Genomic DNA, 18413 nt, shown 5'->3' on the forward strand with positions numbered 1-18413 from the left:
AAATAATTTAAAGGATTTATTTGTACCTTTTGTCTTTATTTAGAAATTCACGAAATGTGCATATTTTTACTATTTAAATTCATATCAAAATAAAGGAAGGAAATTTATTATTGAAATTGTGTGAAATGAATAGAAGCAAGAGTAAAGATCAAACAAAGAACTTCAGCTTTAATTATGGGAGAGTAATACCACAAAGATGGTCATAGAAAAGAATTGTTTGATGATTAAGAAATATTGTGTGTATATATAAATACATATGTTTGTAGCCTAACAAAAACAAAAACATAAAAGAAAATAGAAATGGAAGCAAAATATGAAGATTTTAAGCCCAATTCTGAGTGGAAGGAAGAAGAAGCAACCAATTTATTGCTCATATATCTTCCTGGTTATTTTTATTTTTATATTATTATTTATTTTTTCATCATTTTCTTTAAGTTAACCTCTCAATTTATAGTGAAATTAAATGTTGTGCAGATTTTAATAAGGAGCAATTGAAGATCACATATGTTCACACGTCCCGCGTGCTTAAAGTTGCCGGAGAGAGACAAATTAGTGATAAAAAATGGAGCAGATTCAGTGAATTATTTTCTGTTCCACAAAATTGTAATGTGCAAAAGATTCAGGGTAAGTTCCACAATGGAGTTCTAACCGTTACAATGCCAAAAACCACAATTACACCAACACTCAACCTTGGTCCTAAAAAAGATGACGGAAAGAAAGAAAGCGAAATTAATAAGAAAATAAAAGAATCCTCGGAAATTACCGAAAAGAAAACAGAATCATCGCAAGTCACCGAAAAAAGAAAAGAATCAACGCTGATCAGCGAGAAAAGAAAAGAACCACCGGAGATCACTGAGAAGAGCAAAAAATTATCGGAAATCACCGAGAAAATAAAAGAATCCCCGGATATTACCGCAAAAGGAAAAAAATCATCCGAAATCACCGAGACAATAAAAGAATCACTGGATATCGCCGAGAAAGACAAAGAATCGGCGAAAATCAGCGAAAAAATAAAAGAATCATCGAAGATTACCGAAAAAAGAAAAGAATCACCGGAAATCAACAAAAACAGAAAAGAAGGCGTAAAGCGGAGTAAGAAGAAGGAATCGAAATTAGGCATGGAGCTTACACAAGAGAGTCAATCACTTTACAACATAGGTGTGGCTGTTTTAGTAATTGCAGCACTCGGAACTTACATCTATTGCACCCATGGATCATCGTCCTCTGCAACTTCCAAGCACTAGTTCTTGTGAATTTTATCATCAACTATTTCTTATTTTTTACTATACAAAAACTTCCTAATAATTTCATTCTTGTATATTGAAATAAAGTGACATTCGAATAATTGAAAAATTCTTGAAGTTTGATGTTATTATGGCAATTCAATAATCAATAATCAATAATCAATAATTTACAATTCATGGTTATTAGAATTTTTATTGTGGTTGTGGAGTTTGTGTGTGATCTATGTTCGAGGGCATCAAAATTAATTTTATAATTTAAAATAAAAATTATAATAAAACTCTATCCAATACAAACTACTCCCTCCGTTCTTTTTTAGTTGTCCATTTAGCCAATATTACACATACCAAGATAGTGCTTCTTTTGTCTTAATTTATAAAGAAAAATATTAATATAATCCTATTAGTTAATAAATGGCTGTTAAATTAAAACATAAGAGTCATTTATTAGGGATGGGTAAACTTGGAAGATAGTAGCTAATATCACATGAGATTTCTAAATGGACAATTATTTGTAAACAAATAAAATTGGCTAAATGGACAACTAAAAAAGAACGGAGGGAGTAATAAATTATAATAAAACTCTATCTAATACAAACTAATAAATGACATAGAATTCATAAAAAAAATGATATAGAGAGTTATTTTTCTATTGATAATGGAGCTAATTAATATTATTAATATATTATTTAAATTCTCATTAAATACTCACCTTTTTTTCTATAAAATATATAATATTAAATGAGGATAAAAATAAAAAATTACTACTAAATAGTTATGTTAGTTGTCATGATTTTTTTCTTTATAAATTTTGGTGGAACGGGGCGTTTTAGTGGAAGCCTAAACTATTTAAGCTACAAATTCGTTTTTCTTCTTCACTCAACAGTCAACACTGCTCTGAGAGAGTTTGAATTCAAAGCCAAAAATGATGTTTGTTTTTTCATCAGCAGTGAAATTCACTCATAGGTCATCTTTAATTCGAAAGTTTTCTGCTAATTTAATTCACTTTATGATTCTTCATTTTGTTATTTCTTGCAGGAATTAACATGGCCGACTGTAAGTTCTCATGTTTTTCTTTTATTCTTTCCAATTTTGATTTAATTCGCTGTAGACAATGCCTTCTTATCGATTTTGATCTCTTGTTTTTGTTTGCCAATTGAGTTTATGCATTTTTTAGCTTATTTTTCATTTCTGAAATTAGCAATTGCAAGAGTTAGATAGCAGAACTGAACAGAATTGAGAATTGTAGTGCATTGCATTAGAATTTGGAAATCAAAGATGCTAAAAACTGTTGACAAGTGGTAGAAATTAGACAGAAAATATATCTCTAGGAGTAAAAACATAAGATTACTTATGATATAAGTATACAAAAGATCAGAGTGGAAGGAGAACTTATTCTAATCTAATCTCTGGGAGGCAATTAAATTTTGATAATTGAAATTCATCAATCGATCAAGCATGTGTTTGTGTGCTGCAATCTTAGCAACCGTACTTCTTTTTCGCTCTGTATTCGAGCATAAAGCATTGTCACGAGACTTGTCCCGTTACCCGTATCGTTTTCTGCAACTTTTATCTCCATAAAACTAGCGGAAGGAGTTTGTGTATTGGGATGAAAGTATGTAGCTCTCGATGTGCACTGAGCCTGCGTTTTAGCCCTTAAACTTTGTGTGGTATCTTGCACAAATGCTTTCTCTGGGGCGGGGGCTTCACTCTATCATTCTGCTCATTGGTTTATTCTATCAACCAAATTATCCATGTTGATTGCGGAGGAGTTATAAAGCTGCTCCTTAGGTCATAGGTTGAATATATTGAAACAACTCTCTCAAGCGGTAGCCAGAGAGCATTTTGTGCAACCGGTGAACCGTAATTGAGCTGACTTAACCAACCATTGGATGTGTTGATAGCTCAGCCCTGTCTCTTCCCTTTCATATTTGACCACAGACTTGCCTCTTGTTGTAATTTTCAACAATGAATATAAACTATAGGCATGTCCTCTACGTCAGTCTAGTTGGGGAGATTATGCTGTCCCAGCAATTTATATTCATGCACTTCCACTCTCAGTTCCAAGCCTGGAGGAGGAGGTTTTTCTATGGCACATATGTTGCTTTGCATTTTTGTACATTGACATCACATAACTGAAGAATGGCGTTTTTGGAACAGGAATGAGTTTCACAACCCAACCAATTGGCCATGATACTGCAGCAATTCCAATGCAAGCCAACCATTGTTGCCAATTCAACCTCTCCGTACTTGCAAACTTCTTCAAGAATTCCACCATCACAACTTGAAGGATTATCGTTATCCCTATAATGCCCAGAAACAGATGGTTTTGGTGGAGGCCTTTAAATACATTCTGCTTTTCCAACTTCCTTGCGTTGAACTCGTTGAATACTTGGCAAAGCACGAAAGTGTTGAATATAATTGTATCATTTACCTCTGGAGTCACATTAAATATAGACTCCCCCTGGAATTGCAAAGTCAGGAGGATTGATATCTGGTAAAGAGCTTGAGCTAGTAGGTTTCTCCACATAATATTTGTTATGAGAGGCTCAGTCCTACCTACGGGCGGCCTCTGCATAAGCTCATCAGTAGGCCTTTCTGTAGCGAGGGCTAGAGCTCCAAGTGTGTCCATTATCAGGTTTACCCACAGCAATTGAACTGCTGTTAGGGGAACCTCACCAGCTGAGACTGCTGCAATAAAGTTGATGACTAGAGCTGCAACATTGACGGTTAGTTGAAACTGGATGAACTTCTGGATATTGTTATAGACACATCGTCCCCATCTTACAACAGTGGCTACAGAGGCGAAATTGTCGTCCAAGATGACAATATCTGAGCTCTCTTTAGCAACCTCTGTGCCTTGAATGCCCATAGACAGTCCTATATCGGCTTCTTTTAGTGCAGGAGCGTCATTTGTGCCATCTCCTGTTACTGCAACAACATCGCCTCTCTTTTTCAAGCACTCTACCATTAGAAGTTTGTCAAAAGGTGAGGATCTTGCCATCACGCAAATTTTATCAACTTTTTCCATCCTCTCCTCATGAGTGTAGTTTCGAAATTCAACACCTTCTATTACTACTCCAGTTTCTAGTTGGTGATTGAACTCTAGTATACCGCATTCTGTAGCTATTGCTTTTGCTGTGAAAATATTGTCCCCAGTTATCATTTTTATTCTGACACCTGCGGATTTGCAAATTTCCACAGCTTTCTTGGCTCCTGGTCGACATGGATCCTTGAGACCGACAATGCCTAGCAAGGTAAGACCAGTTTCTTCTAGCCTTTTGCGTGTATTGTCATCGTTATCTTTGTTTATTTCTTCCTCTGTCAGCTTCTTGTGCGCGAAAGCTATGCACCTGAGACTACTAGCTGCCATACCTTGAATTATATTCCCAATCTTACTTCTGTCATCTTCATCCATTGACTTTACGATCCCATTGCTCTCGCAATAATCTGAACACATCGCTAGTATCATCTCAGCTGCTCCTTTCCAGTGTACGTGAATGGTATTATCAGCGAAACTTTTTATTGAAACACCACTTCTTTTTTTCTCTGAATTAAAGGTTTCAACATGGAGAATAGTATAATCTTTCTTAATTATTTCCATATCCATCCCTAGATCAGAAACACACCATGAAAGGATAGCCTTCTCAGTTGGACTGCCTGAAATCTCCGGTGCAGATCCTGATGCTGGTTTGTAGACGCTTCCTGTCGTGTTTAAACCAACTGCTTGGTGGAACAATTCAAGTATTTTTGGAGAAATTTCCTTAGAAGAAATTTCGTCAATCGATTCTTGACCAAGCCAGAACTTAGTAACTTTCATCTGGTTTAATGTTAATGTTCCTGTTTTGTCAGTACATATAACTGTGGCTGAACCCATTGTTTCACAAGCTGAAAGTCTTCTGACCATAGCTTGGTCAGCCATCATTCTCTTCATAGAGTAAGCAAGTGTTAGTGTGACTGCTAACGGCAAACCTTCTGGAATAGCAACGACAACAATGGTGACGGCGACAGCTACTATGCGGACAACAGCGTTTAATATATCACCTGTGGATGTTTTGCTGCCTTGGTACTCTGTCACCCCATTTTCATCCTCTGTGTTTTTAGTGAAATAACGCACTAACATCACTACAAGAACTAGGAAAGCAACTGAAAGTCCAACTTTCCCAATAGAAGAGGTCAGTTTGTCGAGCCTCGCCTGTAACGGTGTTTGTTCACCGGAATCACGAGTTATTGAACTCATCATCTCGCCCCACATAGTGTTCATTCCAACAGATGTCACGAGCATTCGGCCATATCCATCTGCAACTTTTGAACCAGAAATCAAGAAGGGATTCCTGATGGAATCGACTTCAACGTGATCGCTTTCTCCTGTCATGCTTGACTCGTCCACCTCTAAAGAATGCCCGTCAACGAACAATCCATCGGCTGGAATTTGATCCCCGATTTTCAAAAACACAATATCTCCTACGACAATATCAAATATGGAGGTTTGTTGTCGATGTCCATTTCTAAGAACATCAATTTTGATATCACTACTTATTTTTGATAGCTTGTCGAATTGTGTCTCCTGTCTGTAGTTGCTGAGAGCGGAGACAACAATAACTAGAAACACAGCAACGAAGATACTTCCGCCTTCATACCAACCTTCCTCTCCGCCATGCTCGTTGATGCCGAAACCAAGAGCAAGAGCAGCACAAGCCAAGAGGATTAGAATAGTGGTGTCTTTGAAAGCATCAAACACAAAATACAAAAGACCTTTCGGTGGCGGCTTATTGTATGTATTAGACCCGAACATTTCACGACGCTTGATCACCTCACCGTCGCCACTATGGATTCCACGTTCTAAGTTTGTCCCAAGAGCAGTGGCAACGCCTTCGACTCCATCAAATTGACGAAGAGTTACAGACTCCTTCTCTTTTACAAGTTCCGAAAGTCTCTTCTTATCGACATCAGAGATGTGGGAAACCGGCATATGTTTATTTTCTTTGGATATAGCTGGTTCTGCATTAAGCACAGTGTAGGAAACATTATGCAGGATACCAGAATGACGAGAAAAAGCATTCGTATCCGATGCAATTATGTCTCTAACAAGAGACAGCATTGTTCGAGCAGAGTAGATAGTTAAATACGCAATGCGCCATCGTTTCTGGGCTTTGGTAAGGGTGTTAAAAAGTAAATTGCTGCAATTGAATTGTGATTGCTTATTGCTTTCCATGGCTTTCTGTTTTGTGTTTCAAGAAGCTGAGCTGGCAAGTGAAAAGAAACTAATAAGAATGAGGAAGAATCTCAGGTATGAAATTAAAGGCTGTTTTTGAATTTCATTCCAATAACCTTTACTCAAATGGTGTTTTATAGATGAAGTTGAGTCGGTTAATAGGACAAACAATCTAATTCTATAAACTTGACAATGACAATAAATTATTAAATACATTGGCTTAAGACTTAAGAGGGTACATTTACTTTTTAATGTATTCATCCAATTTGCTGTACAATTTTGCCAGATATTGACTAGCTTTAGATAATTTTTAGCTTTCTATGAACAGCATGTTGGTCTGTTATTAATTCCTTAAAGATATAAAAGAGATGCAAAGACAAAATGTAATAATGTTAATAATTTAATGTCCAAATTGGTTGAATTCACGTCGACATAGGAAGTTTCCCAGAATGTGTTAGCTATGCTTATATGTTATAACTGAAAACCCCCTTGCAGACATTTTAGACTTTGTAAGATGAGATGTTATTTTGGGTTCTAATTTTGTAGCTATCTGGCTACTGGTCAAACTCTAGTAGCCCTCTCGTGCGGTTTATATCTTGCTTGCGTGCTGCGGTTGGATTTTGATCAAATCGAACCGGAATAAGATAAAAAAAATCATTGGTCAACACCGGTCGACTATTAGTTTAATTGAACCTCTAATTTTGACTCATGATTGGACTGTATAAGACTTTGGTTCTCGGTTTAACAGGCCATGTTTATTTTTATATCACTTAATATTTGTATTATTTTTATTTATATATTTACTACAATTTATATTTGTTTAAATATAATACAATTACAAATAAAAATTATAATTATAATTATCTTTGATTTAAATTAAATTTGAATATCGATACTAATAATTACGAAAAATTAATAGAAAAAATAGAAAAAAAATAAAAAGAGTGGATTAATAAATATTAGAAAACAATTGTAAAAAAAATTAAAATAATTTTAAAGTGTATTTCAACTAGTTTTTCACTTTAACTTAAAAAAAAGGCTTAAATGCACCAAAAATCACCAACTTTCGCGTGTTTTTAGTATTTAACATAATCTTTTAATTTTGGCGAAAAAGTACATGAACTTTCAAAATTTTGCAATTAACAGCACGTGTGTTTTTTCTTTGAAAAATAGTGCAATTTTTCATCCAAAACGGCGCCGTTTTAGTCTAAAACGGCGTCGTTTTATATCCAAAATGATGAAGATGTCTTTAATTGCCAAAAATTGAAAGTTGATGTACTTTTTCGCCAAAATTAAAAGTTCGTGTTAAATACTAAAAATACGCTAAAGTTCGTGATTTTTAATGCATTTAAGCCTAAAAAAAACTATAATAATAAGTTACGAAAATTGAAATGAACAAAAATTAAATACATACATCAAAAAAGAAAATGTTAAAAATCTTGACATCATGATGCAATTTTTTCTTACTTTTTCTTTTGCATTCATCATTGTTTTTTTTTTTTACATTCTAATTTTATTTAACTGATATTTTTAAAAATATTAAGAGAAACAGTGTAGTTTTCAAAAAATGTAAAGGAAACAAATTTTTTGACCTAAATTGAAGTGATAGGAAACCAATTGCTACTTTTGTGTTATCTAAGTTTCTTCCTTGAACTATAAATACATGACATTAGATTAGATTTTAAATATAGTTTAAATTACTGGATTTAGTTTTATTTATTAAATATAAATAGATAAATACGACCAATGAGCTATAATTCAAATGGTATAAGCGTTGGACAGCAAACTGTTAGGTTATGGGTTCAAATTCTTCACAAGCGCTCATTTTTTTCGATTATAAAAAAAATAGATAAATAAGTATTAATAATTATCGAATGGATGATGCATGTAGATTCATAATAACTTTAAGTGTTTTAAAAATCAAACTAGTAGCCGAACCGGTGAGGCTGCCAGTTTTGGTTCAACCGGTTTGATAAATTTAAAAAAAAAATAGAAATTTTTATAATTTACTGGTATTTTACCTGTTCAACCTCTAGTTCAGCGGTTTAACATCCGATTTTTTTACCGGTTTGATCCGGTTCAATCTTTTCCTATCCGGTTCAACTAAAAGATCAGGGTTTTTTTCCACTTTTAGCGGTTCTCGGTTTAATCGGTTCGACTAGCCGGTTTGATCCGGTTTTTAAAACACTGATAATTTTAATTACTCAAGAAGTAGTAATAATTTTACTGGATTTGTTTTTCAACTTTTTAGGAAGTTAATTTCTATCTTTAATGCATTAAATATAAAAGAAATAAAGTTTCATTAGAGAATTAATTTAAAAATAATATTGCATTTTACTATAAATTTAACCAAGGATGTACACTTTACCTAGGTTTTGTTAGAAAAATTGGACTCATTTTTTCTAGATAAATTAAAATATATAAGATTGATTGATTGAACATATTAGGTTATGTTCAATCAACTTAAAGAAATCTTATTCTAAAAATATTTACTTCTCGAGAAAAAGTTTTACTTTTTTAATCTACTTATCTCGAACTACTTAATATACGTAAGAATTTTTAGTTATGGTCCAAATTCTTGTGAAAATCAAGTATTAAATAAAATGTCTACAAAAAACAATCGGGTTTTAGAGGAGGCGGTTTTTGGCGTTTGTGGAAGGATTTGATTCCACAATTTTAGTAGAGTTGTCCAACACGCATGTATCATTTGAACTAGAATTCATTAGATTTGAAATAATATCTTAGGAGATATTAACAGTTGATATAATAAAACCAAAATAATACTCCAAGTTGATCAAAAGACCATAACGTGAAAAGGACCAGTTTCAGAATTTAGCTCTTTTCTTTAGAAAAACAAAAAAATCATTTCATTTTGGAAGAATATAGCAAACTCTTTAGTTGTTGAAGTCCCTCATAGTCTCTGTTAAAAACAAAGGTTTTATTTGGTGGGCTCGCTATTAACAACTTGTGTAATATTTGTAAAGCTGATTATGGATTCGGTTTTTCGGTTAACTGTATAACTGACCGAACAAAGCATATTATTTTAGTTCTGTCATGGTTCAGTTTCTATATAATTCGATTCAATTATAACAAATTATAGTAATTCGATTTCAGCAATTTTGGTTCCATTTGGTGACCAAACCAACCGACTTACACCCCTATGCATGTATGTTGACCAGTTGCATTTGGCTTTTCACTTTCAGCATTTTCGATTTGGTTACTAAATTGCACTTGTACGGCCATTGTCCCTCTTACTTGTTCTATTGTGCTTGTCGGCATCTTCTTTTATAGCCAATTAGTGCGATGGCCGGACAGATCAAAGAGTGTGTTAGAAAATTAAACTTAGTTTTTGTCCTTCCAAATGACTTGGTAGGTGGCCGGTGGATCGGTGGTTTTTTTTTTGGATAAATTACTTAAACCCCCCATGTTTTAATGATTTACACTAACTCGCTCTTTGATTTTTATAAATCTACTATGACACTCCTCGTGTTTAGATATATTATATGATTATTCTGTAAAAAAATTCATTAGCCAACTCGGTCAAAAGATTAGATTTGACTCTTAAACTTATTTTTAATCCAGTTTCATCCGAAAATTATCAAAATTAATTGGTTATTTATTTTTATAAAATAACAATAAATTTAATTAAAGTATTATGTAACATTTTAATCAATTATGTATTTATAAAATTTATAAAAAATTCTAAAAAAGTAGAGATTATTTTAAATACTAAATTATTAAAATGTGTTTGTCAATAAATCTCATTGATTGTGGATATATTAGATAAATTTTAGATTCATAAATTCTCACATTTTAATAATTTTTATATATCAATATGATTAATAAAATGATTCTCACAAAAAAAAATATTCAACAGCAAAGTGATTAGCTAATAATTTATTTGTTGAAATCTTACAAATATTTTAAAATATTTTTATAAAACATATAAATATATGTTTATTGAAATTTTACATAATATTTTTATTATTTTATATTAAATTTATAATTATTTTAGAAAATTAAATAATTAATTTCATATTTTAAAAAATAAATTGATAATTTTGAATGAAAGTGGACAAAAAATAAGTTCTCAAATATAACCCTTTGACCAAGTTGACTAATGAAAAAAATTAACAAATGGGTATAATCATATAATATATCTAAACATGAGAGGTGTCATAGTGGAATTACAAAAACCAAGTGGTGAGTTATTGTATTTCGTTAAAACATAAGGGGGTTTAAGTCATTTATCCTCTTTTTTTGCGAACAAATTATGTCATGATAATATTTTAATAAAATGAAAAATAGAGCATAACCATGAAAAAAAAGTTAAAATTAAATCACATACTCATAAGATTTATTGTTTTGAAAAGTTGATTTTTTTTAGTGAATATTTTTTTTGATAACCGGGAGATGTGTGACATGCCACATCAGCGCCAAGTAGGCGTCACATGAGCAAAATTACATAATTGGACAAAATTGAAACGAAAGCGTGTGTTTCAGGACAAATTGGATTAAATTAACAAAATTTGGACTTTTGTGAAATTTTCATGAAAGGTTTGGTTTTTTTTAGTCATTTGACCTTTATAGAATGATTATATATCTTCTTAATTCAATTGAACAAATTTAACTATAATAAAATCCATTTTATAGTTATTAGGGAAGCCTTGAGTTGGCTAAAGGACTAATAGGTTGATTATTGAGTCCAATGTGATGGAGGTTGTTGTGGAGATCAGAAATCCGACTCTTTTTGAAGTTGATTTAATAGTTGAGGATTGTGCTAATTTGGCAAAGCAGTTTAGTAATGTGTTATTTATTTTTGTAAGGCGATTTGCGGATCAGGCTAAGCACGTGTTAGCACAAAAAGCTCGTTCCATATCAGGTCATCAGGATTGGTTCTGTCACTTTTCTGAATAACTCATGTCTGTAACTGCTTTGGGTTAATTTTATGATAATTCCGTTTGATTTTCAAAAAAAAAAATCCATTTTATAGCTTATATGTGAATAGAATTAATTAATTAATTTAATGAATTTTATTAAAAAAACTTGATAAAATTAATTTTTTAATTAAAATGATAAGATTAACTTCTGTCTCAAAAAAATAGTCAACTTTAAAAAAATTAATATTTTAAATTTTAATAAATTTTGTTATATTCTTACCTAAATATTGTTGACAAGTTAACTTTGTTGGGATGATGTCAATAAAAAATTAATTTTAAATAAAGATATTATAGAAAATTAATTTTAAAAAAAAACGTGATTTATAAAAAATGGACAAGTATTAGGAATAGAAAAAACTGAATTACTTTGAGACAGAAATAATATTTTAACTTTTTCATGATTGGATATATATTATTTTCAAAGTAAATGCAGAAGCAAGAGTCTATATAAATTAATGAATTCAATTGAACAAATTTAATTATAATAAAATCCTTTTTATAGCTTATATGTGAGTAAAATTAAATTAATTAATTAATTATTTAAATGAGTTTGATTGTAATAAAAGTATTTAAAAAAAAGACTTGATAAAATTTATTTTTTGATTAAAATGATAAGGTTAACTTCTGTTTCAAAAAAATTGTCAACTTTTTTAAAGAAAAAACAAACTAATATTTTAAATTTTAATATTTTTTTATTACATTCTTATCATATATTAGGACTAATTCACTTTGTTTGGGAGAACGTCGATAAATAGCAAATTTTAAATAACAACAATTTAAAAAATTAATTTAAAAGATTGTGATTTACAAATATTAGACAATTATTAGGGATACAAAAAACTAGCAATATATATATATATATATATATATATATATATATATATATATTCAAAGTAAATGCAGAAGCAAAGTCTATAAAAATTAATGAATCCCACAATTTCCTTCCAATTTGTTATGCTTTAATAAAATCGCCGTTGGCTATATCAACCTTGTGATTATCTCATTGATTGAAAAGGACATTAATTAAATAAGACAGACACAATTTCTTAAGAAAACACAAATAATTCCTTGCAATGCAAGTAAGAACTTGACTTCCATTAAAATACCCATCACTGCACCTTCCTAGCTCCTTCTTTGCATGCAAAACAACAAAAACTCTTTCAAAATATCTTCACACGTTTGGTACACTGATTTGCTATCTCATATTCTCATCAGGATTTTATTTTTAAAAGAGAGTGATTATTCCACGCAACGATTATGACACGCCATTTTTACAAAAAAGCCAATATGTGGTTGCGGTATCAGAATATTCAATTATTATTTAATTTTTTAACATTAAATATCATAATATTGCAACATTTATGTGAAATAACTTATTACAAATGATGTGGAAAGATGATGTAATAAATAGGGAACATGTTTACGACTAAGGATATAAATTAATAATGTGGTGTTACACATTTTCTACTTTTTTTTCTTAATTTTTCCAAAAACGCGAGCTTTACTTTCCACCTACGTATGTCAGCTAACTACCAAAGTAGATATAGATATTATGTGAATTAAGCCGAAATTATTGATTTCTTTTAATTTACAAAGAATTTCTACTTATAAGATATAGGAGGAAATGCTAAGAAACATGCGCAACATTATTTATTGGCTAAATAAAAAATTAATATAACTATTTAGTTAGAATATTTATTATCAATTTCTTCTCTAACTTCAACTCCCATTGAGAAAACAATTTTTTATGAAAAAACAAACCAAACAAATATCTATGGAAAAGGCAAACTAGCAAAATATACTACTAAAAAAAATCATAATAAAAAATAAATATATTTCATACTGAGAAAGTAACTTTCTATTATACCCCTTAAATTAATTATCGAAATATTTTAAATAGTCTGATTTATATATTTTAAAATCACCAATTGCCTATTGAGATTACAAATAAATTTTAGAAAATTAAATTTGTGATCGTTTTTTATATTGGAATAAATGATTATTAATGATAATAAAAAATATAATTTGAGTGATTGAATTGATAAAGAATAAAATTGATAACTTAATTAATTAATAGAATAAAAATAAAAATTTAATTTACATTTTGAAACATCCAAAATAACATTTTGGTTTATATTTATGATACTTTAACCCATTAAACTGCCAGGCGGGACAGTTAATTAGGTTACTTTTTTTTTTTGACATAGGCTATACTTCAATAAATGAAGTGAAAGTATTTTATATACAGAGATAACAACTCCTCATCACAATGAGTGAGTGATATCAAAATCAAATGATGATACTGTAAAACAGTCATTCAATAGAGCTTTTTGACTATAAAATGAGCCACCCAAATATATATATATATATATATATATATATATATATATATATATATATATATATATATATATATATATATATATAAAGTGACCGAAAAATTAAACTCAAACTAATTGTTACTTCAAATCCCTGCACCAATAAAAAAAAATGTGATTGTTCCTTTAAAGATGAGAAGATACTATAGTAACAACTTTTTCATAGGTGTCTAAAATTTCGATAACTTTACTATAATTAAATAAGTCAAATATTAACCAAATGAAATAAAATTAGCCATTAAATATAAGTTTATAGTTATTTTGTTCGTACAAAATATTTTAATTTATTTATTTATGACTATTGGATAAATTTTACTAATTTTTTTTCAATAGCAAAATAAATAAAGTAAATACAACAAAATAACCATAGAGAAGCCATCAAATATGTGTTATTTCCATAAATACCAATTCACTTAAACATTCTATTATGCTACCATGATATCTATACCATATTTATAAAATATGAATTTTCTTTTTTTTATATTAGTTATAACACAACGACTAATCAAATTAACTGAGCATATGTTTTGAGGTATCTGTCTTCGGTGTTGAATAACTCCATATTCCATCTAAAATTAAAGATATTGCCAAGTATGTAAACTTTATCCTTTAAGAGCATCTATTATGGAGTCCTTAATGAGATAATATCAGATTTCATTAAACTATTGTATTTTTGAAGTTTTATTCTTTAGAAAGTAAACACTCAATAGAAATACGGGTGTTTATCCCACAAAACGGATGTGCCACATTATTTTTACAACAAGCCAATAATCATTTGCGATAGGGAATCTTTATTTATTGTTTATTTTTTACCATTAAATATTTGCACATGGCTAACGTCTTATTTGGTTGTTGCACGAATAACGTGGCGCAACCGTTACGTTGTATAATTATTCATAAAAATACACATCCCAAATTAATTGGCGTTGGCACCTTCCAACAAACGCACTCTCATTACATTAACGTAGAATTTGCCATTTAGTCTCTCTGAAAGTACCACCAACATGTTTGAACAATGCCCTATAATTTACCTAGCAATTACTTTATCCAAAACAAAATTAAACTATTAGGTAATATTCAGGGGAGGAACTATCCTGAAATTAGTGCAGGCTGCAGTTCGGATTGCCGTCGATTTTTTGAAAATAAAAAATAGAATTTATAGTCAATTTGAAATCAAAATAAGTTAAGTTTGGGCCACTGGAGGTTAGAAATATACAAAAAAACTAAACTTAGGCCGGAAAAAGAAAGTCACAAATCTTGGCACAAACTACGATATTATCTCAGAAAAATAACAAAAATTAGAAATGCTCCTAATCTTTTCAAAAATGTTAGGTTTTTAAATTTTTTTCATCTACTATTTCTTTTACATTTGTACTCTTCCACTATGACACGTGTGTGTCGCTTGCGTCGACGTGTTAGGTGCGTTTGTGCGCCTGCTCGTCAATGGCAGTACTATAATGCGTTAGAGAGTATTATTAGATACATATTTTATATATCTCATATACATCACAAACACAATATCAAAAACAGTTGATTCTTTAAATTTATATTACTTTATTAGACGTGTTGAGATGCTTCTTATGAGAGTATTTAATCGATACATCTTTGATATATAATTTTTACATAATAGATATATATATTTGATACATAATACATGACATACATATCTTTAATACATGATTTGTATATTTTCAAAGTATGTGACATATATATTTTAACATGATATATGTTATATATGCATTTCAGCTGCATATACATATATATATATATATATATATATATATATATATATATATATATATATATATATATATACATATACATATGTATATACATATACATATATATATTTATATATATGCGTGAGAGATACAACTTAGTATAAATTTTATACATCTACAATAAATTTCAGATATATATAAAAACAGCCCATATGTATTTATAGATGTATATATTGTTCATAATTTTGATAGATATATGTGAAAAATGATGTTTAAATATGTTAGAGATACCTACAAAATACATAAAAGATATATAGTTTTTACTTAATGTTTCTGATATGTATTTTGAGATGTATCAAATATGTGTTTGAGTCATTGATATTGACTCGCTGAAGCGTTTTCTAACACAACTGTCGTGCATTGATATGTCGCATTCTCATTGGATATGTACAAAATTTAGGTGTTAATGTAATAAATGACTAATATGTATTTTTGTAAACTTTATAAACTTTTAGAAATTTTTATAGTTTACTGTATTATCTCTAAAACATCTCACACATTGAACTTAAAATGTGAACAAGTGTATGTCCACTTTACTTAATACATTTTAATTAATCAAATCAAATCAAACTAACCAATGATCAAACTTCAAACTTTCAATAATAGATCCTCTAATCTAATACCATATTAAATCTTTAATTCATTTAAAAACTTAAGTTGTTGGTATTAAATCATTAATTCATTTAAAATTTAAACATCAAGTTGTTATGTGAGGTTCCGACTATTATATTATCTCCAATATAGTGTACAAAACTATTGATTTTTGGAGACCAAGACTTTAAAAAATAAAAGAGGGGAAAAGTTGTGTAAATTGCTATTTGAGGAAAGGAAAGGACCAAATAACTTGAAAGCAAAGCGTAAGGTTGAGTCAACAGGATCTACAAGTTAACCAACCAAGAAATCAAATTGAATTTGGCCTGATGAAAGCCCAACCATATAGGCTTACTGTATGAGCCCAGCCCCAAGTACTATCAAACCCATTCCTAATGAGGCTTTTAAAAGCCCCCGTCAAAATAAAATAAAAAGTCCTTTTTCATTTAAGTTGTGGATTTATCTAGGGTGTAACCGAGTCGAGTTGAAAAAAAAAAACATTGTCAAACTCAAACTCGATTCGACTCTAAAATTTAATAATCGAAATTCAAACTCGATTTTTATTTTAGGAGTTCGAGCTCAAATTTATTTGAATATTTAAGATTTAAGCTCGATTATATATAAACATTTTAAATTAAATTTTATTTATAAAAATAAATGTATTATTATAAATATATATCTATACTATATATAAAAGCACGGATGGGGGGTGGGACAGGCAAATTTACGGAATACTCCTTTATAATTATTACTAAATAAAGATTTTATAGTCATTAATCAATTACTTATTTAATTAATTACTAGAGATATCTTACAATTAGAGTTATAATTAGAATAGAATTGTATCATATATAATTTACCTTTGTAACATTGATATTTAAGATAAAAAAATTGATATTACAATTTGACTAGTTCCTAGCCAAAAAAGTAGCCAATTACTATAATAAAAAAAGTTTATGGAATGTCAAAACTAAACGGAGCTAGATTTATATCCAAACTAAAAAAGAGTTTATTCCTAATCTAATTAAGAGTTTATGTTGTAAACCATATATCTATAAAAACTATTAAAATAATTATGACAGTTAGAGTTTTAATTAGAATTATACTAAATTATAGAACTTGATACTATCAAATTATAGAGAGACTAATGAACAGTCATAAATTTTATTGATATGTATTACTAAGTCGTTGATATGTGTTATTAATTTTCTATGATATCATTCATTTGTTCAAAAAAAAAATTTGTTTATAAAATATAAATATCATTATTCTAGAAATTATATATTGAAATTTTATTGTTTCACTTAATTTTTTGAAGAAGAAAACAATCTATAGTGAGTATATTCAAGTCTAAATATAGTTAATATCATGCCAATTTAATTGTTCTAATTCGTCCTCTTAAATTTTTTACTAATTGATTATTTAAATTGAGTTTTTGTAGTCAAATAATAATTAAATATAAAATTAATTTGTTTAATCATAACAATTAGAATTTGAGTTGACAATGGATTGAGTTAACGAATGAAATTTAGTTTAATTAGAAAAGTATAAAAGTTAACTAAAATTCTTCTACTACATTGCCATATTGACTATTAAAAGATAACTGAACATGTTGTTTGCTAAATTGGATAGTCATTTGCTGCTGCCATAACTATTACTTAAATTAAATTGTTTAACCATTTAAATATAAATTATAAAGTCAATTAATTTGTTTAATTATTAAAGTTAGAATTTGATTTAATAAAGATATAATATTTTCTTTTGAAATCAAATTTAATATTAGTTATACATAAAATATATTAATATTAATAAAATTATTTTAATTATTATTCTATTATTTTAATTTATATTCTCTATTTCAAAAAAATTATTATTTTAATATTATTTGCTATTTGACTTAAATTAATTTATCATTATAGAAATAATTATTAATTAAATATAAATATAAATATTCTAATCTATAATAAATATAATTATTTTTATTTGACGAGTCACACTACGAGTCACGTGTGAAACACGTAAAGCGACACTAGTAATTATAAAAGGTAAAAAAATAATTAATTAAAACTCAATCAAGTTTGCGAGCTCATATAATACCCAATATCTTAAAGTTCGAATTGAACTCGATAATTTGTTCGAGTAGCTCAAACTCAAGATCGACTTAATATCGAGTTGATTGCAAATATTTTTCAGTTAGTTATACCCCTAAGTCTATCCACTAATTTGTTTGTTTTTACTAATCATGAAGCTTTTGCAACAAAGAAATG

General features: G+C 29.2%; 2 protein-coding genes across 2 annotated transcripts; one reads left to right on the forward strand and one right to left on the reverse strand.

Annotated features, from left to right (window-relative positions):
* The first annotated feature begins 284 nt into the window (after nucleotides 1-284).
* On the forward strand, nucleotides 285-1419 carry LOC126687833 (inactive protein RESTRICTED TEV MOVEMENT 2-like). Its single transcript, XM_050382390.2, has 2 exons — nucleotides 285-385; nucleotides 475-1419. Exons 1-2 carry the CDS (start codon nucleotides 301-303, stop codon nucleotides 1242-1244), a joined length of 855 nt encoding a protein of 284 aa, XP_050238347.1. The 5' UTR covers nucleotides 285-300; the 3' UTR covers nucleotides 1245-1419.
* A 1058-nt stretch (nucleotides 1420-2477) lies between these two features.
* On the reverse strand, nucleotides 2478-6573 carry LOC126686825 (calcium-transporting ATPase 12, plasma membrane-type). Its single transcript, XM_050381079.2, has one exon. The coding sequence runs from the start codon at nucleotides 6454-6456 to the stop codon at nucleotides 3283-3285; it is 3174 nt and encodes a 1057-aa protein (XP_050237036.1). The 5' UTR covers nucleotides 6457-6573; the 3' UTR covers nucleotides 2478-3282.
* Nucleotides 6574-18413: the final 11840 nt, after the last annotated feature.

This window comes from Mercurialis annua, linkage group LG6 (genome assembly GCF_937616625.2).
Source record: "Mercurialis annua linkage group LG6, ddMerAnnu1.2, whole genome shotgun sequence".
In the NCBI taxonomy this organism is placed as follows: Eukaryota; Viridiplantae; Streptophyta; class Magnoliopsida; order Malpighiales; family Euphorbiaceae; genus Mercurialis; species Mercurialis annua.

What these genes read in the sequence shown, in the direction of transcription:
- LOC126687833 (XM_050382390.2), top strand. Translation starts at nt 301, where the DNA reads ATGGAAGCAAAATATGAAGATTTTAAGCCCAATTCTGAGTGGAAGGAA. An exon ending in ATTGCTCATATATCTTCCTG is followed by an intron (nt 386 to 474) that starts GTTATTTTTATT and finishes AATGTTGTGCAG; the next exon opens with ATTTTAATAAGGAGCAATTG.
- LOC126686825 (XM_050381079.2), bottom strand. Translation starts at nt 6,456, where the DNA reads ATGGAAAGCAATAAGCAATCACAATTCAATTGCAGCAATTTACTTTTT.